General features: G+C 34.8%; 1 protein-coding gene across 8 annotated transcripts in view; it reads right to left on the bottom strand.

The window, feature by feature from the left end:
• Positions 1–297: 297 nt before the first annotated feature.
• Positions 298–25,972, bottom strand: part of LOC125648855 (protein transport protein Sec23A-like) — a 44,294-nt gene continuing 18,619 nt past the window's right edge. For 2 of the 8 annotated variants that reach the window (XM_048875858.2, XM_048875856.2), the window contains exons 11-20: positions 24,549–24,719; positions 23,485–23,591; positions 23,192–23,345; positions 20,692–20,843; positions 17,993–18,167; positions 4,933–5,088; positions 4,767–4,832; positions 4,597–4,611; positions 4,352–4,378; positions 298–796 (exon numbers count right to left, since the gene is read on the bottom strand). In XM_048875858.2, coding sequence (XP_048731815.1) covers positions 707–796; positions 4,352–4,378; positions 4,597–4,611; positions 4,767–4,832; positions 4,933–5,088; positions 17,993–18,167; positions 20,692–20,843; positions 23,192–23,345; positions 23,485–23,591; positions 24,549–24,719 — 1,113 coding nt within the window. In that variant the 3' untranslated portion in view covers positions 298–706. The remainder of the gene's footprint in view (positions 797–4,351; positions 4,379–4,596; positions 4,612–4,766; positions 4,833–4,932; positions 5,089–17,992; positions 18,168–20,691; positions 20,844–23,191; positions 23,346–23,484; positions 23,592–24,548; positions 24,720–25,972) is intronic. The other 6 variants (XM_048875857.2, XM_056165019.1, XM_056165016.1 and 3 more) reach the window with 5 other exon arrangements.

Genomic DNA, 25,972 nt, shown 5'->3' with positions numbered 1-25,972 from the left:
GATGAAAAGCATGCCTTTGCATCACTAGGCATGTTTGACATTCAATACCTTATTAAAGAATGACTCCATTACGCGTGCAATTTTGTACCCAGGTATAAAACATGTATTTAAACAAGGCGTAAAAATCGTTACCGTCTTGGTCAATCAGAAATGGAATAGGCTGGTTACTTATTGACTCGCCCTCGTAGTACTATATTTTGTTTAAAATCAGACATAAATTCCATTTCTCTAGGATACACTAACTTTTATATGCAAATGAATCTGCCACAATGATCGGTCTTGATCAAACAGATGTCATTTTTATACTTTTTCCATTTTATTAACCATTTACAACAATGCATGTAATAAATAGCACTATCATAACAACACTAAATCACAAATGGTGAGGGGCACCTTGCAATCCTACCGTAGGTTCATGCTAGGGGCACCTTGCAGTCCTAAGTTAGTAACTCATCCACATCCATACAACCAGGTACCAAAAATCGCACAACAATGGATGAGATGAAAGCATTACCAAATGTAAAACTTCATAGAAATAAACAATTTAGTTTTTACGATGAAAATAAATCCCACAATTGTTCAGTTTGTGTCAGAAGTCCTGTCTGTACTTGGCACATGGTATCGTTAGAGTCTCCAGTCACAACGCCCATCCTGTGGATCTTTATCATCTGTGTGTTGGTCACTATCAGTTAAGTACTGGTCAGTATCATGAGGAACTGGACACGGCCAATTTCTTTAAGTGTTCCATAAAAACCTGCAAACTAACGTCATCTGTCAGCACCGCTGCACCACCATCCTGGAAAAACAGACAAACCACTCCAATTGACTTAAAGCAAAATATATGGATATGCCAATATCAGATGCATAAATACATGTAAGTAGATAAGAAGAACAGTATAGCTATTTGGAGAGATGAATCTAGAACAGGTTTATTTAACCACCATAAGCATGCAGACTTGAAACAAAATGAATAAATGACCCCTTAGAGTGTAAATAAGGGAAATAGGTAGACTGGATCATAAGATACAGAAAAACTTATCTCATTTTTATTTTCAGCCTTTTGCACTAAACCTCTGATCTATTGCACAATCAATATTCAGATGATATATTTACAACACCAAAATTACAAGTCTACTTTAATCCAACAAAACAATTTACAAATGTACATGTACTTGTCCTGGATAATTATATAATAGGCCTTTCCGAAAACGTGAGTTATCTCTCTTTGTATTCTTACATTTAGTGTGATTATGACAACTTCCGGGTAGTAACACAGTCAAACTGCGCATATATTATATATATAGTTATATTAGTATGGGCGCTGTTCAAAATCGAGAACAGTTGAAATCATTTGTACGAGAGAGTAAGAAAATATTAATGGAAAAAAAAAGAGAAGAATTTCTTGATCGAGTCGGGAGTGATTTTCGGGGGGAGGGGGGATTTTAAAAATTAAATTGGAAATCACCCAGACATTCATTTGTTTACATATGTCTCCAATAACGACTGACATAATTATTTTGTAGGCAATTTTTTTTCATTATAGATATTTAAAACGTCGAGTGCCTGTGGTGAGAAGATCTTGCATACATGTAAAATGCCCCCCCCCCCCTCCCCCTCTTTTCAAAATAAAAAAATCAATTAAATTAGGAAATCAACACTTTCATTGTTTTATCAGGGCTAAATTTATACCACCACCAATCGACTCTTTCAAAAATAAACCGGATTGCAATCATTGGGTAACTTTCTCCAAAGTACCTGGACGTGCAAATCATTTTGTACACTGCAGCATGAAGCTAGGATTGTTAATATCAACTGATATGTTTGAAATGCAGTAAAATAGGTAACTAAATAATATTTTTTATCAATTTTGTTGAATATTGCTAGACTGATATAAATTATTTTTCATAGACCTGTGTGATCCCGGAAGGGGGGGGGGGGGGCATATTCTCAAATGTACTCTCTGGGGGATAGGTAAGTTTACCCCCCCCCCCCCCCCTAATACAATGCTTTTGACGTCTCTGTATCTTCCCTCTTTTATTCGTTTTAGCCCCCTTGAAATCTACTTGATTATGTATAGGCACGTATCGTGTCATAAAAGAAATTGCAATGACAGATTTAGACACCCCCTTTCGCCACAAATTTACAAAATAATTTGAGTAAAACTCCAAATATTTTACTCAAAATGGCTGTATTTACAGGTACATACTCTTGCCAACTATAAATTCAGGGTGTTCAATTATACGTTATCTTATTTTCAAAGCATTGCATGTCTAAATATCAGTTTAAAGATGGTTTGTGACGACGAATTTCTTTATGGTTATACTTGTATTTGAAACTGTATAAAATTTGTGGGCAGACAGCTGGAAATCTGTCAGTGGCCTCTGTTTCATTTACAAGTAGGCCTACAGGCTGGGTTAAATTTTACTCACCAATCGAAGGAGATGAACATTTTCAGAATCCAGATGTGTCAGTCCGACATACCTAGACGTACATCGTGGCATAACTTTCATCGCTGAATGTACATGTACTACATTGATATTGAACAAGTAACTTCTGATATTTTATTATAAATCTGACTGTATTAAAACACGGGCTAAAGATCCTGAGGAAATGTATGCAATATATGATATATACTAATTTCAGTTATAAAACACGTGAAATCCTGGGAAATGGGGGGGGGGGGGGTAGTTAGAATAATCTTACTGCGTCTCGGGACAGACCCGTTGTAGGAAATTACATCAGTTTAACGATAGAACATCCTATCGGAGAGGGGGGGGGGGGTGTCCTCCTCTACTTACAACATTAATTTTCTATTATTTTTACAGGCAAAGTTGGTTATTTTCACGTGTATGAAGTAAACCTATGCATTGAGATCTTTTATTAACGTTAACATATTTGTTGGCGTGATTGCTGTAAAATTATACAGCAATATATATGCGGCCTTCTGCACTGTTGATAATGACGCTTCTCGAATATACTACCCGGAAGTCTTAACCTACTGTTACGCAAGCGTACTACGTTCCGGATCAAGGAAAGATAACTCATGTTTTCGGATTGGCCTATAGGGGAAAAACACCTTAACCTGGCTATTCATATCATATGTACCTCTTATCCATATAGAATTGACACTTATCAGATTCAAATATCACCACTACTCTTCTTTTTAGCTCAGCTGTTTTTGTCCTTGATAATCTAATATGTCTGTTTATTTACATTGTAACTATCCATTTATTACTAGGTCAATGTCCGCTTACCATGTCCACTCATTGTCTGTCCACTTATCACAGTGTGCATGTCTGTCCACTTATCACAGTGTGCATGTCTGTTCACTTATCACAGTGTGCATGTCTGTCCACTTATCACAGTGTGCATGTCTGTCCACTTATCACAGTGTGCATGTCTGTTCACTTATCACAGTGTGCATGTCTGTTCACTTATCACAGTGTGCATGTCTGTTCACTTAATATAATCTTGTCATTGTCTGTCCACATACTGTAGTATACATGTTTTTTCTCACATTATTACCAGTGTGAGATTTTTCTGTCTCGCACTGCTGTGACGTCATTTGATTGTGACGTCATATATTTTCTGTTTTACGTTACACGGTGAAGATTTACATTACACATGAAGTAAAAATATTTTGCATTGTTTTCTTTAAATTTTAATGTAGTATAGCTTTCTGGTGGACAGTCTTGGGTTTTTTAGTTTACACTCACAGTGTAAACCATTTTCGGGTATGCTCTTTCTGACCATCTGATTAGTTTTTGCATCTAAATTCAAAGGAGGATTTTGATAATATTTAGAATTTTCTCAAAGCTCCTAAATTTATGCACTAAACTGTAGGTAAAATGTGAGAAAAATAATCCTTCATTATTTACTCATGTGGGATAGGGAAATTCCACCTCTGGAACAAGATTCGCTGTCTAAGACTAAATAGAGCCTTGTCCCTATCCCACACTCATACTAATGAAGGATTCTATTAGTCTACTTACTGCAAGGTCATTGTCTATTCATAAAAATCATACTGCTAAACATTAATTTGTTTCATTTGAAATAAGATTAATTAAGTGATATTTTTTTTAAAAACTTTTTGAAATAAAAAGAATCTATTTTGTATGAATGTACAATGTAGGTTCCAAAATATTTTGGAACCAGCAATAATAAAGCATTTCGTAAAATCATTGATTAAAATTTCAATATCTTTTAGCAGTATTATTTTACATTAACACAACAGCACTTCTCTTAAGTGTCATTCATTGTAACAATACATAAACAAAACCCCAAACATAAAAACAATTCCACATGCAATGGCCCATGTTCATGCAGAACCCGTAGTCCCTGTGTTAAATACCTGATAGGTATCTGATGATGTTACAATCTATAACAAAGGTATTTTGTTTATTTCAGTGTATAATTCTAGTCAACATTTTATTAGAATAAATAAAACCAAAAGGTCGTTCATGGATTACAAACCAGCCTTTGATAACTACATGTTTCACAATTACACAAATCTACCATACACACCACAGTTGTCACAGGAGAATAATTTCCTGTTCCAGTTGAATATGAATGATAACAAAGAAAATGGATACAAACCATTCCAGATGACTGCTAGGGAAAAGGAGAGAGATGACTGAATATAGTGTGTTTTGTGAAACATTTTCCAAAATGATTTTCTTGGATTGCAGGACTGTATTATGACTGCTAATCATGAAATTGAAATGACTGTTATCTTAGAAAATAATGAAACTAGATAAAATCCCCACCTGTCCAAATCCATACATGTTGTTGTGGGTCTGTGATGGATTAACTCGGGACAGTAAGAATCGAGACTGAAATATAGAAAATGTGCATTAAGTACGCTGTTTTAGAATATCAAAATATTTCTGGAAGAGATAGAATTTATGAAACTAATTGGATATGAAGCAGTACTTGTGAGCCATCATGTTCTGTGTCAATATATCGCGGCATTGGGAATCTCGTCTGTAGGATTTCCTGGGCATCATCCACTGGAGCATTCAGAAGCTGTTTGAAATTCTCATATTCAGGTTGTTCATGATACCCCTGTTTTCGCCACAGAGCGATTGTCTGTAAATAGAAATGACATCAAACAATTTTCAATTACAATTTTCTCTCTATCAGATAAATATGAGCTATTCTAATTAACTGACTGCAAAAATCACTGTTCCATATTTCTAAAATTGTGTTTGAGGGAGATAACTCTTCCAATCCTTCTTAAGGATGTTTGCTCCTGAGCTTTTGAGCACAATTGCACAGGATGCTACAACTAAGTATTTACTGGTTCAATACTGATCCCATTGGTGCAAACATATTACACATCTATTACTGAACCTTATCCAGTTGAAAAAAATTGTGTCAATTCAAATTTTGAAAGGGTTTTGCAGGGACTAAATTTTGTGGCAGAAGGATTGATTAATCAAAAAGTTCTAAAGCTGCATGATATTACAGTTTCTGGTTCATCTTATACAGACCCTGAAGCATGCTACTACACTTCCAAAGTGTTTCGTTTCATTCCTTGCAAACTGTTCAGCGTTCTGTGCAAGAATCGTTCCATGCATGATTAAGCCACACCCATAGAAATGTGCAGATCGTTCAAACCACACCCTTAGAAATGTACAGACCGTGCAAGTCATTTCGGCATGGGATATGACAGGTAAACATTGTTGGGAATTTGAGCAATTATTTCAAAATTACGGAAGCCGATAGGTGCCAGGATATAGAATTAATATTTATTTAACTGGCGGCTGCCACTTATTATCTGGCGGCCGCCATATAAATTAACTGGCGGCCGCCAGTTATTTTATCTGGCGGCCGCCACTTAATTCATATATGGCGGCTGCCAATTGCAAAAACAATGTAATTCATATCGCTGAGTGATTATTATTTTGGAAAGATTTAGAATAGTACGCAAACACGCAGCATCGTTTTTCAAGGTGTATAGGGACAGTCGGAGGAGAAATTGTCTTCTACAATTGTTGACAAGCAGAAAAAGAACCTAAAATGTCTCTTTTGTCCAAACTTCGTTCTCCTAAATTGGAAGGAGGGGGCTCCGTTCATTCTTCAATTGATCAGTGCATTCATTATTACCATTCATTACTACCACCAAAAGAGTGGGATGTGGGCCAATCCGCCAATTAATCTTATTTCACATGTGAAAATAATTATAGTTTGCATGTGAAAATAATAGAAATTGAACGTCAAAAAAATGGAGGGTCAGCCCCGTGGTTCTACGTATTTAACAGTACAATCGAAAAACAATAATTTAATGCTCTTAATTGTATATATATATATATATATATATATATATATCTCACATACATATTACTAAGCATTGGGAGGGATTGCACCCCTTTCATTTTGAGAGAGAGATAGAGAAAGAGAGAGGAATTGAATAACTGGTGACAGCCACATATAAATTAACTGGCGGCCGCCAAATAATAAGTGGCGGCCGCCACATAAATTAAGTGGCGGCCGCCAGTTAAATAAATATTAATTCTATACCCTGGCACCTATCGGCTTCCGTACAAAATGTCTCTAAGACAGGCTTTCAACATTGAAAATCTGCAAATGATCGAAAGAAAACTGTTTATTATAAAACCAACAGGCAGACCAAAATCCGATACCATTTTACTACCCTTGGTAGTTTCTAGCAAGTGCAGAGATATGTATATCTCTGCCCTCAGTATTTTTATCATTTCGTGCAACTAGTTGCGAAGGGGATATAGCATCACAAATGTGCGTGTGTGTATCCGTTACAGCTTGTGGGCAAAATTTAAAGAAAACCCTTGCACTAAGGATTATCAAACTTTGCATACTTCTGTAGCATTGTCAGAGGATGAACCTTATCTATTTTCAAGTAAATTGGTGAACTATTTTTCAAGATATCGCGTAATTACACCATTAAAAAAGTGAAATTGTATGTACAAGTTAACAATATTAAAACTTCCGGATAAAGTGAAAGTAAAATTAGAATAGGAAGAGGATGGGGATTGAATTTTTCAATTTATTAATATGTTGACGGTGCTACCGTTTGAGCGAGCGCAGCTTCATGTATGTACGTTTCTGTAATGTTCATGCTTTGATCAGGTTCAATTTAAACAATATCTATTTGCCAAATATTCATTACATGAATTTTCTCCCATGGTTTTATATTAAAAATCATTAAAACATGTATACATGAATGTGATTGAAATATTTTTCAGTTTGTAAATTGTGTTTAAACAGCACTGCCTCTGAACACAAAACACATTTCAATATAATGAAAATTTAAAAATAAATCGATAAATCCAACTATTGGGCATGTATATGCCCCCCAATCGGAACTCCTCGAATGTCTCGCGCACTCGACATAGATCTCGGATGTAATACGGTGGCATCCATGAGTGAATTTGATGCATTGCCAATTGATATCCCCCCCCCCCCCCAACCTATCTAATTTTTATTAATTAATATGGATAATCCCCTTGTAGCAATGGCATGTTCCAAAAGAGAAAATTAGAACAATTTTTATAATATTGTACATAATCCTAGTTGTAACACTATGATGAAATATTTCAGCATTCACATATAATCATTGAATAAAATTGCAACATCATTGCCCCTCTCCATGTGCTGTTGTTGCGAGGATACATTGATTAAGATTAATTCACAAAACAAGAATTAATTAATGATTTTTTCAGTCGTTAATAGCAAGTGGTATGGTTGGTTATCATTGGGGGGGGGGGGGGGGGGGGGGGGGGGCATCGTGGTTTGCATTACCAGACATGTTTAAAAAGGAAATGGATTCAAGCACTTATTATTTCTAGTTGCGGGAAATAAAACAAGATTTTTGAAAAACATTTTCAATCCGACCGAATTCCATAGATTTTTTGTAATTCAGTACCTGTGTAATTCTAACAATTTTAAAAGTTAGTCTCACTTTTTTCTTGTCAAAATAATAAATTCCTATTGAGAATTTAGTATTTTAATCAGATTTGGTTTACACTCAATTATACACAATTTGTATTTGATGCCATATTACGTATGCCTGATGTTTACGTATATTCAATATTGTCCCGGTAGTATGACTTTTACAAATGGAAATAACAAGTACCGGTACGTATTTAGATCCGCCACTGCAGTCTTATTATGACGTACGTCAAAACATAGACATGATGTCACACATCATCTTGGCCTGCCTTTCATAAACACTGCACTTCGTTAAACAGTTCGCTTAATGGTGCACTGGATTTTGGAGCTAGGAGGCCACAAGATTAGGATGATAAGCCACGTAAGTTCACAATCATATTCCAAGGTGTGACTTTGCGAGATCTCAGCCATTTTTGACAAAGGACTTCTGGGCTTGGCGTCAAAATTTTTTCCTTGTTAGAGGTTTAGATTTAGCTCGGATTATTTCCCGCGCTCTAGTCATTAGAGCTCGTAGTACGAGCCAGTGCTTTGTGCTGGCTCGCTGCGCTCACTATGAATTATATTGACAGCGTGTACGAATCCAGGTAAGTTGGTGAGCTAACTTTGTTTTTGTATGCCATCATATTATTGAAAGTTAGCGCGCACAAATCTTGATACGTTGTGTATGAATTAAGTGTCTGAAATGGTTGAGAGTTACGTCCCTAAATCAGTGTAAATATTTGTAATTAACGGATTACTTGATAAAATGATTGTACAAGAAAGACTGTTATAGTTATAAAATGTTGTTTGCATTAATATGAGCATGAGTATGTTAAATTTCTTTTGTATATACTAACTGCTTGGCTTTTAAACACTGTAAACAAGTGTTATGATTAAGATGTATAAAAAGCAGCAATTAAGATGTATAAAAAGCAGCAAGATCTATGTATAGGTGATGTCATGAAATATAAGTAGTTGTTTGACATGACAAATTAAAAACTGGTAAACGTGAGAGTAAATTGATGATAGTGTGCTGAGTTATCTGTTTACAATATTGAATTTTTAAACAATCTACTGATTAAGTGACCAAGGTGCTCACTTAGAGACAAGCAGCCAGCAACCAATGGTACATTTGACAAGGGAATAACTAAGTGACCAAGCATCCATCTAGCAAGTTGGCAAATTGATAGGGCAAGTGGTTATGGCATTTACAGTCAACTCTCGATAAAGCGCCACCTTTTGTTCTTTTGATTTATGGCATTATAATGAATTTGGCGATGAATTGAATTTCCGCCATCTTGGGGAAAAAGAGTTACTTTTCTTGTATATGTAAGAGTTATCTTTCCTTTACATATAAACTTATGAAATAAAAATCTCGTAATTATTTTTACAAATTTTCTAGCATGATTAAAATAGTTTTATCAATAATAAGGCTTCATTTCAAATCAATACACATACAAGACACATGTACACAGGATGTTTCAAGTTATTCATAAACCATGTCCAGTGTCGGTATTTAGCGCAACACATGGCAGTTTCCTAGTAGGTGAGCCATCATTAACTGGACGAAGATCAACGAGTATCTCACTCTTTGCAGCCAAATATCACTCACTGTCCTCCTTTTTAAGGACATTTTCCATAAAACAGTAGAATAATTTGAGATTTTCTGTTGTGTACATTTCGGATGGTTTCCGTGGTATGTAATAATTTGTTTGTTTTCTTAGAAATTCAACAGACACCTCTTTTGTGGCGAAGCCATAGCTAAACTGAAATATTTTTCGATGAGGTAAAAACAACAAGACTACAGTTCATATTAAGTAATTATCTTGTTTATTTAATACAGGGTTCCTTCTGCCCAGGTGTACACCGGAGATCGATAATGACCAATTTCCCACATCACTGATCACGTGCACCCATGGTGGTTTATCGAGATAATTAACACTTTGATATAGACTTTTCTACTTAAAATACCGTGGCGGATGGCGATAGCGAATTTGGCGTTTTAACGAGAATTCTAAATAATAGGAAAAACTTTCTTAGAAAAATGTGGCGTTATAACAAAAATGGCCATGAATTGAGTGGCGATAATTCGAGAATTAACAGTATTTTGTTAAAAATCATTGGTGTTTCTATAATTTATCACACTAGGCAAGTGTCTGGCATATCTGTATATTTAGCATTCATTATTGTTTAGCAATGCAAGACTCGGGCAAATTGAGTACAATCCCAACCACGTATGCATGTTATCCCCACCCCACCCACCCAGTAAGATGTTTTGCACCTGTCTGTTCAGTGTTGGTCAGTTGGTATACCTAGTGTTGACCACTTAACATATTTTGGAACCTTTCCTTGATACAGAAAGATACCTCTTCTGCTGAAAGAGAGACAGGGGGGGGGGGGGGGGGGGGGGGGGGGGGGATGATGATGAGGGCAGAATGAAGCAGGGATGGGATAAAGGAGATGGTATAAATTGAAAGTAGTTTTTACATGATGAATATTTCATATTTACTCTCATCAAAGCTATATATATAATCAAAGGCCTGAAGGGCCTGAGAGTCGACTCGCGCTTCATTGTCAACTGAAAGGAGCAAGATAGTAGTAATCGAGGATGACAAACATTGTGTGTGTGAATTCGCATATGCATGCTTCTTTTAGCAGAATTTATACTTTAATGCATCATGCCTGTGTAAAGTGACTAAATTTGACTAAGTCGCCATTTAAATTACTCAAAAACATGAACTTCATTTTCTGCAAAAGAATTTGGCCTCAATCCTCATTTATGCCTAAATAATGCAAATGTTCATAACATTTCCTATCGCAAGGGGATGCTCCGCTTAACGGTACTCTTGTTTTTCTTTCCTTTTTTATATATAGGAATAATTTATTTGTCTTGTTACATTTATATGATCAAGTTTCTCTTTTTAAATATAAAATATTTTCATCAAAATTGTTTATCGGAACTGTCTGCATAATGCAAAGATCGACCTGTGTATACTTGTATATTCTACGCAAATTCCACGGTTGTTTTTTGTTTTTTCCACAATAAACGTCATGTTGGTTTTTTTTTTTTATATGGAGAGACACAGCACACACACAGAGAGAGAGAGAGAGAGAGAGAGAGAGAGGAAGTTAAGGAAAGATCAGGTTCCAACTGTTCCAATGGGTGTCAAATTTTTCGTTATCACCATTTTTGTAACATAGGAATTTTTGCGTTTCATAAAACAGTTTTAAGTAGGATATTGCAAAACGAATGTTCAATGATTTCTCAGTACATCTTGCTGTATAAATATAGTATTTCAACCAAAGGATAAGAGTATTTTGCATACAAAACTTTTTACCAGGAGTACCTAAAATAAAATATTTTTTGGTAAAAACTATTTAAAAGTTTGTTTTATCTTTTACGTATAGTTGAAACTCATCTAGGAATGATTGAACACAATCACGTTCCCACGGTATATGTTCTATCGTTTCTTGCTCTCTATGACAAAACAAACACATCTTACAACTTACTTTTTTAATTTTGAATAAAAACAAATTTGTTGTTAAAATTCTGTTATTTATTCTGTATTGAAACCATTGAAGTTCGCAGTTTTTAGTTATTTCAAAAGGTGGTATATGGAAAATTTTCCATTCCCTGTTATCAATATCCCCAAAAGCTGAGTCCATCTTATTGTACCTGCAGTCACTGAAGAGTTTTTGTTTACAAATTCATAAAAAAAACTTTGATTTTTTTTACACTTCAGCATATTGTAAATGTTTTTTCTAATAAAAGGATTTGGTAATCTTTTAAAGTTAGTGTCTGTACCAGACTGCTTAATCCAAGTTTTTATAGCATGGATAATACTTGCATATTCCAAGAAGTTAATTTTTACATTTGGTTAAGTAGCACTAAAAGTTTCATAGCTAAAAAAAGTACCATCTTCCTCAATATTATCATTACTGTGGATTTACAGTAAGTGTGAACGACACATATCGGCAAGTACATGACGTGCTCTAGATTCCCCAAGTGATTTTAAAGAGCGCTTTTGATTGGTCGGTTAAATTATAGGTAGGCGTTCCCAAGTATTGGGCATTATATTATCTCATGCTTAACAAGTGTAAGTTTCACTATTTGATTTCAATGTAAGCTGCACCGTACATAGAGTGAGATTCAATATCGGGTTTTGATTTGACAACGGGGATTTGAGATGACGTTAATAAAATGTCTTGTAAAGTTTATCTTATATATACTAGATATCTACATGTATTAAAGTAATGGGATATCTTATAAAGAAAAAAAAACATAAGATGTCTTATAAAAGATAAAAGATATCTCGTAAACTTTAGAAGATGCAACTTTTATCAGATACCTTATAAATCTTATCTTTTAAACAGGAATAAACGTGCCATACTAATATAATCCATCCAGTATCAATAGGTATGGGAGGGGGCATGAAAGGAATTTGAAATAAAAAGGCGGGATACAGGGTGAAAAAGATGGGCTCCGATATGTAAAGAAAAGGCAGGATAACAATATCCCAGAATTCAAATAGTGTTGAATATTGAGAAAAAAAGACGGGATCGAAAATACTGCGGGAAAAGGCAGGATCCGCAGTTGCCTCTATATCCCAATAAAAATTGAAAGGTTACTCCCTTAAATTCCTGTAGATACTTGTCAGTTTTAAGTGATCAGAAATTTCAGTACATGTTTCTATAGGTGATTTTGTCCGTTTTTAAACGAACAATGCTTTTGTTTTGTTGTCTTTTTCACATTCGCAGTTTCCATATCGTTATTTTTAAATAAATCTCTCAGAGGATATTTTCGAAATCTTACATAGCATTGGATAAGGGCAAGATCAAAAGATCGATGTCGAAAAAATGTCTAAATTCAAATAGTATGGGGAAAGAGGGGGTAAAAACTCGTAAGTTTCTGTCATCCGACATCAATTACACTAAATTTAGTGGGGAAGAAAAGACAACTGACTTTAAAACCACATAATACATTTTAATAAACATTTAATAGTTTCAATGTACACTTTCATTTGTTTACTTGTTAATCGATTAGTTTCAATATACTTCATATTTAGTTTTGTATTGGGGGGGTGGGGGTGGGGGTGGGGTGGGGGTGTCTTTGTGAGAACTATGCGAACTCAGTTTTCTCAAACATTTAACATTTGATCTCGCCCCTAAAATAATTTGTCAGATTAAGTAATAATCTCAATAGATATTCTACTTGGAGAAAACATTTATTTTCAACACTGGGCAATTGGATGCTTTGATGTCTTTTACTGTTATATATACCCACATTTTCGGAAGTAACCATCACTAGATACTGTTAATTGAATGAACAACTGCAAGTTCTGTGAATTCTAGCAAAAACTAAATTCCCCAAACCATCCCTCTCTTGTAACACATTATTAAAGAAATTCAGCATTTCGTTAGCATTATCTATAACGCCATAATAAACCACAGCAAAGGTTGATTGTTAATGTTGCGTTACTGGTGTACCTTTGAACCTATATCGCTGGTCCACCCCTAACTGCATGTCCATGATTGCGATTACCCGTTGTACGAACGACACTCTCTTCGTCAAATATATATATATATATAAAAATATAACTGACTCGGCCTAAATTGCAATGAAATCAGTAGCAAAGAAGTTTTCAACACTTCGTTCGTGTTCAAACCACAGGGGCTCGCCACGAATTGACCCTTTTTATTCTATATTTACATTTATTTGTAAATATAGAATAGACAATGTCAAATTTTAAAAAGACAAAAATTTCGTGACGAGCCCCTGTGTCCAGAGGAAATATGCTTCTCTTGGATTTTGTTTGCAGTTTCTTGAAAGTCATTCCCCAAAAAATTTCTTGCAGCTCTACAATTTAAAGACACTGATGGTACATTGTCAGGGGTACAAATATTTCTTCTTAATAAATTTTGTCTGATTTCTCTATTATATACAATCGATTTCTTTTTAATTTCATACTCGATAAACAGAAATACATCCGGTGTGAGCTTCGTTGGTGACACTTTTGGTGCAAGAGTTCCCATGATTGACAAGTTTATAACGTGGCCTTTGCGACGCCTAATTTCTTACTGATTTTACCATAAAATAAACCCTCGGCATGTAATTTTAAAATCAACGTCATTGTTTTAGTTGGTATTGGTTTCCCCTTTTCGCAAAGTCTCTTTCATCGTGCTAAAAGATTATGTAATGACACGCTAGTGTAAAGACACGTGTGCCCATCTAAAATTATTCTTATTCCCACCCCTTTAAATATTGGTCCAATCGCAGCGATTGTTCTTTCCTTGATGCGTCATCATTGACAGATTTGTTTTGAAATCAACTATCAGGGAGCGCGAATGAACTTGAGAAGCTGAGTCGTTCACACTTACTGTAAATTCACAGTAATGTGTCTGATATTATTGTTGAATAAATGTTTATTAAAATACATTTTCTTACTAATATGGATCATAGGGTTGTAAAACAAAGGTGAATCTGCAATAACATTAGACTCAGTACAAGTGTTCTGTAATTCGATCCAAGCCTTGAACACATCTATCCAAAATTTGATTTTTAATGACTTTAAAAGTAGATTAGTGTATTCAATTTCACAGGATGTGAATTTATTTAGGGCAAAATTTGATATGAAATTACTCAACCCCCCTATTTGTAGAGATGAGATGTCTTACCCAAAACAATTTCATTAAAGCTATAAATGCTTTTAGATTTAATTTAGGTATATTTTGCAAGTTGACATCAAAATGTATTCCTAGTAAAGTGAATTTAGCAGTACTCCAATTCAATTTGCTGTTGGGAATAAGAACATCGTAAAACTGAAAATTTTGATGCCCTTTGGAACAGATGGAACAAAATATTTTCATAGCTCTCTCTCTCTTTCTTTCTCTCTCTCTCTCTAAAAGAAATAAACACTTCTGTAATTCTATATTACATGTATATATTATGAAGATATACTATGAACTATTTACAGAATGTTGAAAAATAGAACTGTATTTTTTTGAGCCAATCTATACTGTTTGAGTTTTTGTGTAATTCATACATAGCCCAGACATTTCTGAGAAAGCATGTAAAGTTTTAAGAGTTTCTAAAAGACTTTCTTCAAAATTGAATCTGGACTATGTCAGGAAGCTTTCATGTGAATGTAAACTTTTCTGACCCAGTGATTTTCAGCAGAAGATTTTTAATGATTTTCCCTATATATTTGTATGTAAAAATTTATCCCCTATTGTCAACTCCTCTAACTCCCGGGGGCCATGATTTTAACAAATTTGAATCTGGACTATGTCAGGAAGCTTTCATGTAAATTTCAACTTTCCTGGCCCAGTTGTTTTTGAGAAGATTTTAAAACATTTTCCCTATATATTTGTATGTAAAACATTGATCCCCTATTGTGGCCTCATCCTATCCTTGGGGGGTCATGATTTTAACAAACTTCAATTTGCACTATGTTAGAAAGCTTTCATGTAAATTTCCACTTTCTTGGCCCAGCAGTTTTTGAGAAGAAGATTTTTAAAGATTTTCCCTATATATTTTAATGTAAAACTTTTGATTCCCCCTTGTGGCCCCATCCTACCCCCGGAGGCCGTGATTTTTACAAACTTGAATCTGCACTATGTTAGAAAGTTTTCATGTAAATTTCCACTTTCCTGGCCTGGTAGTTTTTGAGAAGAAATTTTTTAAAGATTTTTCCTGTATATTTGTATGTAAAACTTTGATCCCCTATTGTGGCCCCATCCACCCCCCGGGGGCCATGATTTGAACAAACTTGAATCTGCACTATGTCAGGAAGCTTTCATGTAAATTTCAGCTTTTCTGGCTCATTGGTTCTTGAGAAGATTTTTAAATGACCCCATCCTATTTTTGTGATTATCTCCCCTTTGAAAGAACAACTTGAAGGCCCTTCACCCAAGGATGCTTTTGGCCAAGTTTTTCTGGAGAAGAAGTCAAAAATGTAAAAAGTTGACAGACGAACAGACGGAGGACAACAGGTTATCAGAAAAGCTCACTTGAGCTTTCAGCTCAGGTGAGCTAAAAATGAAATTTACTGCGTCATACATGAGCAATAATTTTAAAATGAATCATTATCATTTCTTTCTCAACTTTTTAATATCTAGAATACTGCCATTATATTGAAACTATTTGAACCAAATAATACCGTTCACAAAGCGTGCAGGCCACGCTAGGGCTGGGACGATTCAGGGTTAGCTCCATTTCAATTCATAACAGCACAGTTCGTTTTTTTTTTATTTTGGTTCTTGTTAGGTCCAATTTATGTAATGACAGCACAAAAATTAACAATTTTAATGAGTAGCATACTTGATTTAATTTGATTCAAGTTTTGTATAACTTTATGTCATCATTTGTAAACATCATAACTATTTATAACTGCATTTTATAACATTAATAGAAATCATTGACAGTCTATTGAAACTTGTTATATTAATGTGCTGTATAATTTTTGGATTATCAAACAAATGTATTTTGTCAATCAAAAATGTATATGTTATTGTTTTCATTAATATATAAAAAATTAACAATTCTATCAATTGAGAGTCTTTGAAAATCTCTCCTTGATTGATTTACTTCTCTTTCATATTAACTGTCAAAACATTTAATCTGTGTCATTATCTACGATGTTGATTTCACTCCTGCAGTGACAGAAATGCTATATGTCATGTAAAGATAAGCTGCAATGATCTTACCAGCGATTTTTTTCCTTATATAACTGGTACCCATTCCCAATGCCAAAACCCATTGATTTTTCCCAATTTTGAGACCAAAAATTCCCAATTTACTTGACGAAAAATAGACCACTGACATCGTAATTTACTTAGTCTGAAACGTTGTACAAGTTAACTAAAATGTCCACTTCCGGTATTAAAGCGAAAGTACAGATCATGGCAGAGCGCGTGTTTTGTAGAACTACGACGATTCTAAAACGAGCCTTTGATGATTCCTTATGTCTCACAAGAGTAAATATTAACGTTAAAAAGTTTGTAAAGAGAAGATTACTTCTTGATTTGTTCTCTTTTTTCTTTTCTTTTAGCTAAAATCAATTGCCGATACATTGGTAGAAAATTCCCAATTTGTTCGATTTTGACGCTATTTTTCCCAATTGAATGGGTACCAGTATCAATGGGTAGAAAAAAATCGCTGTCTTACGGACCATATTCAACACAGTAGTAATTTAAATCTCTGTAGAATCAACATCCACATGTTCTGCACACCACTCGGACACCATATTTGTTGTTATTGTTGTATGTAAATCTAAACCAAACCGAAATCCGGAATTTGTAATCGGTGCATCAAATCGAATGTATGAATTGCGGTGCACCAAAATATTTGGTGCACCGCACAGCCCTAAGCCAAGCCTACACAGTGGTCAACATTTCGTACAAACCGTTCACCGTTCTATGCAAGAATCGTTTTGTATCGTTCCATGCAAGTGGTGTAGTAGTACGCTTCAGGGTATGTATTCTATTTTCTACTTCTATACGTGTATTTCAGTTTTGTAATTAATGATACAAGTAGTTGAGACTTGAAACTAGTTCAAATGTTGCAATTTATCAATTTGGTTAATATATTTTTTCGAAATAGAACACCGATTCTTAAAAAAGTTTTAATTAATTTATTCGGAATTTTGCATAAAAATTCAACATTATCAAAGCCTTGAAAATTATGTGAAATTTTAGAAATTGACATTACTCCTAATATGTCTTTTTAAACTCTCAAATTTGATATCATGCAAAAAGGTCATTATTTATTTACATTACTTGCATAACTGTTTTATTAGAAGACATGACTATGTATCTATTTAATGTAATGATTGATTTCTGATGCTTATATTGTGTTGACACAGACAAATCAAGTTTAATTGAATAAATCTTATGTGCAAAAAGGTCATGTTTAGAACACTGTAGCTCAATAACAAGCATTGCGACCCCAGTTTTTCTTTTCAGTTTCCTAATTCTCCTTCAGCGTAGAAATTAAAAATACACTTCCCAAAAAACTTACATTATTCCAAATGTTAGGTGTGAACCTCTTTAATGATAATTCTCACTGGCTTTATCTTGGTCTTACCTCCCCATGATATAATACAATCTGGAAGAACGTGTCCATAAGGAGGATGCGGTCTGGCTGTATACTACTGGTGTCCAGGAGAACAGGTTCCGGAGTTCCATTAAATGAGTAGGCATACAGAATTGGCTGAATCATGATCAGAGACTGAGTGAGATCCTCAACATTCAACATGTGTCTACAAAGTTATACAGTGTCTAGATTGCATGTCTCCAGAGTTAAACATTGTCTGAATCATGTGTCTGCAAAATTAGCAGTGTCATAACCATGTGTCTACAAACTAACAGTTTCTCAATTGTGCACCTTCAAGGTTCAACAGTGTGTATTCAACAGATTTACTAGTCTAGAAAGTTAAACAGAGCTTAACAATCTCAGTTGTGTGTCTATAAAATTAAAAGTCTCAGTTGTGTCTACAAGTTACAACATTAAAAATAAATCTTAATTGTGTCTTACAAGGTAAAGAAAGAGTTTTTACATTTTGTACAATTAAATTTAATAATAAAGTAATCAAGTAACAAGTTTGTTGGTAATCCATGAACACGGTAAACATAAGGCCTAAATAAAATAATTACTTGGTTCTTGGGCCCACCCAAATCTCTTTTAACAATGTGCATTACCCATTTTAATTATTAAATGAATAAATTAAAAATTTTCTCATGCGCTCGTATGGTGCTAAAAAAAAATCCGGAAACCCCGACCACATTTTAGAGACTCCCATCAGTAAATTGTTTGAAAAACGTCTGGATGATACAGACACGTGCAATCAAATCACGCCACACATACAGTTTGGTTTGAGTAATGGCGGCCCCATATCTAACCCATGTTGTTGTCTTTGCCACTACAAAAAAACAAAGTCAGACGATTTTAGAAGAACGTTTTGGGGTTTACGATCAACTTCTAGAGATAATCGATAATGTACATGTACCTCACCCAAATGATGATAAAGGACGGTATGCGCTGGAATAAACTGAACAAACTCAGCAAAATTGAGTACCATATCAAACCGAATGTAGAAATGCTGAAATCTGTATGGCATGTTTTGATATGTGATTTACGCCTTAAGATTGATCGATCCTCATGTGATGTCATAGGTTTTTGCAAAAATCTTAATAATTCAAACTTTTCGCATGATAGAAATATATCTTTCTAAAGAATTTCAATCACTGGATATAATAAAAAAAATCTGGTAAACTATTAATTCTGAAAAAGTTTATATTTTCCATAGATAATCAATTATTTATGACTAAAAAAATGTTGTCAAGGGTAATAACTCCTATGCTGGAATTTCCTCTACTGGATGTCTATTATACATTGGTTTCCCTAATATCCACAGTTAATCTATACATATTTATGAATTAGCAGTTTTTTTTTAAAAACTGTTCATATCTAAATTTTGTCATTGCAACAAGTTCTTATATATTTTTATTATTCTGTTTAACGGAAAAGTGTGATTTTCTGATGTTAATGTATACTTCTGTTTTTGTGTTTGACATCTTTAAAAAGATATATACATTTTCTTTGGTTATTGATTAAATTAAACTATATTGAGTGGAAATTGATAAAGTTTTTCCACTTTTAACCATTAATATTGATAAGTTACATGAGGATGGAGCTACCTTAAACACAAAGATGACATAGGCATAATTTTGTTCGATCGACGAATAACTCTACCTTTAAACATCAATTTTGACATCGACATTAATTTAATCAGTCATATCAGTAAAATGCTTTTTCTTGCTATCTGTAATAAAGCATTTAGAAGATCATCGTTGACAAGCAGTCGCCGCCAAAATGTCAGCGCAGTGTGTAAAACATCCTGCTAATGAACCAAATATCCCTTTCATGTTTCTATACTCATATATGAGGTGAAAATCGGCAATATAATTTACAGTTTTAGTCTTGAAAAACTCCGATGTCAGATGGCATGGGCAATATTGGCCAAAGTTACATGGATCTGATGTGTTTGAAGTTGAATTGCACAGTGCACGTGGAGTTTGCATACTATGCTGATGCAGCAGTGAGCTAAGGGCATAAGAAAAGATTTATGCTTTTTACTGTGCATCAACTGATGTTAGTTTCTAGGAACAGGATTTATACAGAAATTCTGTGGGGCTCTCCCAGTCTGTGCTGATTGTCTTGTCAAAGGGCGAAAGATATTCAAAGAGAAATCCTCTGATATAGACTGTTGAAATTATTGACAGAAACTGTCATTGATTTAAATACTTTTCTTCAGCTTGATTGTTTTCGAATTAAAAGACTGTTTTATATTGTGACTTTTATTAAAAATTTCAAATTCAACTTCCATGAAAAAAAAAAAAAATCCCCCCCCCCCCCCTCCTTGTCTGAAACCCCTCTGGCAGCAATTCCAAACAATTTTTTTTTAAAGAATGGCCTAATCACCAGTTGCCACACACAAAAAAGAATGTAGAAAATGCAAGAGAAAAAAAGAAGAGAAGGAAATAATGTTCTTGATTTCTTTGTTCAATGTCTATTGAGCACTGGATTAAAAAATGGGAGTTTCGAAATAAAAACATTAATTCCTCATGTTTCTCATGAGGCAAAAAAGGAAAAAAGAAAGGCCTCCCTCGCTCATTTATTTTTAACAAAACTGGCCTGAGAACCAAGTAATTAAATCTTTTTGGCCTAACTATTTCATAAATTTCATGCTAATTGATATACTAGTACATAAAAGTCATTCTTACCTGTAGTATGAGGTTTCATCAGGACTGTTGTTGAATACTTGTAAAAACTGTGACCGTCTTAAATGAAACATGAACTGTGGGTACAGGGAGAAATTTTCTGTGAATCGGAATGAGTTAGGATCATCCTTGTGGTAGTCACCAAACTTCTGACACTGAAATAGATTTTTATTTTGCTGCAATAATGTAGCCCTATCCGATTTTCTTTATTCTGACATTTTCGGGACAGGGCTACAATTCCATAGGATCTCAGTAATGATGCAAAATAATTTTATGAATAACCGATAGTAAGCTCTGTGTTTATTCCCAAATGTTGTTTACACCGAAAGGAGTAACACCTTTGTGCTCGGGCATGTTTAATAAAGGTGTTTTTCATTAAATATCACATACAACATGCAAAATTTTTCGTCTGCTCCGCCATGCTTCTTATCTCATAGGTGGATCTACTGAAAAACCTAAACATTGACAATCAGCGTGAAAATGTAGTTACTTGAGCCATTTCGACAAAGAAAGGAAAATCATATGATTGCAGAAAGAATTCACACTCTGCTGTTCGGTTTATAACTTGATATCAAATTCAAACTTTTTCAATACCGACGAAATAGCTTTTTCCTCCGTACTTGTCCATTTATGTAAATACTACCTTATATGACATATGCAAGTAACTTAACAATCGGAAGTTGAAACTTCAATACATCAAATGAATTGACGCACAACGAATTGGTGCACAAATATGAAGTGAGAAATTGGATTTTATCGAAATTGTTGAAAACGGTAGAATAGGACCTCACAAATTAAGTTGCAGGTTGTAAATTCACATATTGACTAAGAAACATAGAATATCATTTTATTTACGTAAAGAAAGTCAGGAAATGTATAGACTGATCAAAAATGTTGCGGGAGTGAATCACATCCGCATTTGCACCATTACGGAAATCCTAAGGAGTTGCAGACAACCCCCCCCCCCCCCCCCCCCCCCCAATATCGGAGAGGACTACATTATTGCAGCTAGATTTTCTGCAGTTATAGTCTCAGTGCAGTCTAAATAATATGTGTAACATTTCTTACTTCTTAGCCAGAAAGGTCATTAGCACTTTAAATATAGGTATAAATGTCAAACATGTAATAATGACTGTATTAAATGGTTTCAATGTCCACTGTCAATAAGTACTCTGCTCAAAGTAAATCCTCTCACTAAAATCTACTTTCCTTAATTAAATGCCATATGATCTTGATCTGATTAAAAGCCATGACTTTAAAATGACGTCTCTATCTATGTACATGTAGTTCTGCACCTTCCATCTGGTAAAAATTGAATGAGTAGATACAGAGTATGCGAAATACATCGGACCGTCGGACATTTCCGGTAAAAAATGGATCGGTCTGATTAAAGTTTGTATAGTTCCAGACCAAATGTCTGGTGTTGTGTTTTTGTTTTGTTTATAGTATTTCCGGTATTAAACATGTTAAACTACTTCAGTTTTTCCAAATAAACGTGTATAAGCAAGGTAAATCAGGGTAGATATGAATTTCAGTCAATAAAAATTTTCAGTCTTCGAAATTAAGCAGTAGGCCTGTCGATAACCATGTTTAGTAAAATCGGGATCGGGCTACAAGTACTATTGATTCACATGCCCTGTAATCCAGTTATATACTTCCAGTGGGGATTATGATACCCTACTAAAACATAAAGAAAGTGCAATTCCTGGTAGGAAATCAGTGAAACAACCCATTCTTACAGAGAAAGTTCCCGCTAAACAAAGTGACAAAGAAAATGTTAGCGTGCATGGCAGGAGAACCGGCCTTGATTTTAATACAAGGATGATCTCATATATTGCATCTGGTGCAGAAAGGAAAACACTGCAAAAAGTTCATGTCTGGCTCCGATAATAATAGAATTGATTCTGTAAAAGGACACGAAAGTAATAAATGGTGTAAACACTTTGCGTCAAAGTAACAACTACAAGTGACCGCCTCAGACGTTCAGAATATGTGACTGAGCTAGTGAACATTCCTTGTTTTTACCTTTATTAGGATGAGAGTGATTATGAAGAACTAGAAGAATCAGAATTGGAGGATTCTGAAGATACTGACTGTGAAATGACAGAATCAAAAGTTGAAAGAGAGATGAACTTGTTTTGTTATACTCATTAAAAATGTTTAAACTTGAAATTTCAAATCATGTTGAATCATTTCTACACAGCATTTGGGCTAGTAAAATCTCATTTAGGCTACCAAATTTTGTACTCTCACTTGCCCTATAGGTCAGAAACATTAAGCGCAAAGACTGGATTTTGCACATAAGAAAATTTGGTCTGGTAAAATTATATTTGGTCTGGTAAAGCTAGATTGTTTACCAGACTGAATGTCTGGTAAAAATAAAAATCATCTGCGTACACTGAGATAGAAAACCAGAGAACTACACATTTACACTCTCAGATCATTAGTCTTGGAGGGGTATAAAAATCCCACATCAACCTCCAAAGGGTTCCCTTGGACTCACCAGCCTTATCAACATCCTGTCCAACCAACGAAGAACATCTGGGCCATCATCTGTCTCCGCACGGAATACAGCCGTCCTAGCCATTAATACAGCAGCTGCCTCCTGATCAAACCCTGCTGCAATGTGCTGAATGTTTGTGCTTGCATCTGCCCAACTGAATCATGCAAACAATATATAATAAGTCAGTCAATCAAACTAAGCAAAGAAAATTGTCATAATGCTGTTTTAAAAATGCAGGTGCACTGAATATAATTATCTGGCATGATGAAGCGGCTGAGATTACTGCAACTTACTTCCTGGCTAGAGTTGTGACCCTGACCCGTCGTTGACCACTAGAGTGTTGGTACTGTGTGATGAACTGGAGGTAACCTCGCCCACCCTGCGGAATTGGTGCATTGTGCTGAAAAATGTAGGAAGAACACCTAACACATCCATCAATTCTGGTTATTCAATATACAGTCTACAGATAGATATCACCTTTAAAATCTTAAATTAAACAATCATTCTGAAAGTGTTGCATAGCAATACACAGTCCCCTACCGGAGGCAAAAATGATTTGACTGCATCAATATTCAAAGTTCTTTATGAGACCAAGGTTATGGTAAAAGGGAAGATTGGGAAACCAAGAAAGGAATGGTTGGAAATCAACTACTATTCAGGTACAAAGACTAGATAAGGAAAACTTCAAAATCTATCTGTAACTTGTAATGGCAAAGCAATCATCATGATGTACTGAATATCAAATGAATATCTGCAAGAAAACTGATAATTCATGTTATTTTTTTAAGTCCAAATATAAACCGACCGAGACGAAACTCGAACTTGATCTGTAACTTGTTATGGCAAAGCAATGTACCAAATATCAAATGAATATTTGTAAGCACGTAAAAGTCCGGAAAACTGATAATTCATGCTATTTTTCTAAGTCCAAGGGCCATAACTTAGTGAATAATTAACGGACCGAGACGAAACTTACAATTGATCTGTAAATTGTTATGGCAAAGCAATGTACCAAATATCAAATGAATATCTGCAAGCATGTCAAAAAAAAGTTCGGAAAACTAATAATTCATGCTATTTTTCTAAGTTCAAGGGCCATAACTTAGTGAAAAATCAACGGACCGAGACGAAATTCTAACTTGATCTGTAACTTGTTATGGAAAAGCAATGTACCAAATATCAAATGAATATCTATAAGCATGTCAATAAAAAGTCCGGAAAACTGATTTGCAGGACTGACGGACAGACAGACGGATGAAGCGCAAACCGAAAGTCCCCTTCGACTTCGTCGGTAGGGGACTAATAAAGGAATGACTGACTGACAGAGTCAAAACAAATGACAGAAAACTGAGGATACCTGACTAACAACTTCAAATACAAAAGCAAGGGTGGTGTTAGGATAGAGACCACACAATTTCCACTGGCAGGTGCCCCCAAGGCCCATCTCTGTGTCAGACACACATGATCCCTTCACCCCAAGGGACACACATGGTCCAATAGCACCAGAAACCTTCAGCTCTCGTGATGTCTGTAAATAAACACAATACTTACAACTATTTTGTAAAATAATAAAATAATAATAATACCATATTTATATATAGCATCCTTTTCATACACTTTGTATGCTCAAAGGTGCTTTACAATGCATATATACCTTACAACAGAATGTTATACACATAATACATAGAAAATAAATAAAACATTAAAAGCTGTACCTATCCTGATTGTACATATAAAACATGAAAACACAAGATACCATAAATATGCTAGATAAGAATAAACATCAGTTTCAGGGCATATTAAAATAATAATAATGAAATACACACACGCACACACAGCATATAATGTCTCAGGTGTAATACATTATAACTTTTTTTTTAATAAAACATCACAAAATGGTACTCGAAAGCCAAGACACACAGTCTTTAGTTTTCAAAGTTTTTCACAGAATCTAACCTACACGAATGACTGAAATGATAGAAACTAGTCCTGGAAAACTTGATGGAGAAAATGTGTTTTCAGTGACTTCTTGAATGCACACGGTGTTCTACAGTCCCTTACATGTTCTGGAAGGGCATTCCATAGTTTTGGAGCTATTGTTCTGAAACACCGATCCCCGTATGTTACGGTTTGACTTTTTGGAATAACTAGAGTGACTGATTGTTTTATAGACCTCAGATTTCGGGTAGGCTTATATACCTCTAGTAATTGTTTGATATAAGTTGGGCACTCATCATGTAAGGCTTTGTAAGTACAGTACCCGCAACGTTATTCTTGACATTCCTATAGTGATCTATCGTGCGTGTATCCTATCGCATCGTGCGTGTATCCTATCACATCGTGCGTGTATCCTATCGTATCGTGCGTGTATCCTATCCTATTGTGTATCAGGTTTTCCGTTTTCCATCGTGTTTATCAGGTGTATCGTATTTTGCGTGTATCAGGTTTTCCGTTTATCGTGAAAATCGTTTATCGTGTAGCTTCGGAAACTATCGGGATCTTATATTAAATCTAATGAAAAAGTAAGATACTTTCCGAAAGCTTTATTCGTTTTGTTAAAGAAGCTATTTTTAGGAATCGAGGAAAGACAGTATATTTGAAAGAGAACATAAAGTTGTCGATTTTAAGGTAGAAAAAGAGCTATATGTCTGTCCAGAGAGGGTGAAAATTTATCACAATTTCATTCTAAGTAGTCTGGAAAGTAGGCAGTGGTTTGCCGAGTAAACCGAGGACAGTAAAACTGAAAGAACCTTCGTCTGGGGTTCATAAACATTTCCTTGT

The sequence above is a fragment of the Ostrea edulis genome, chromosome 5, assembly GCF_947568905.1.
Source record: "Ostrea edulis chromosome 5, xbOstEdul1.1, whole genome shotgun sequence".
NCBI classification, from domain to species: domain Eukaryota; kingdom Metazoa; phylum Mollusca; class Bivalvia; order Ostreida; family Ostreidae; genus Ostrea; species Ostrea edulis.
Note: the sequence above shows the minus strand (reverse complement) of the source record. Positions and strands in the feature narration are given on the sequence as shown.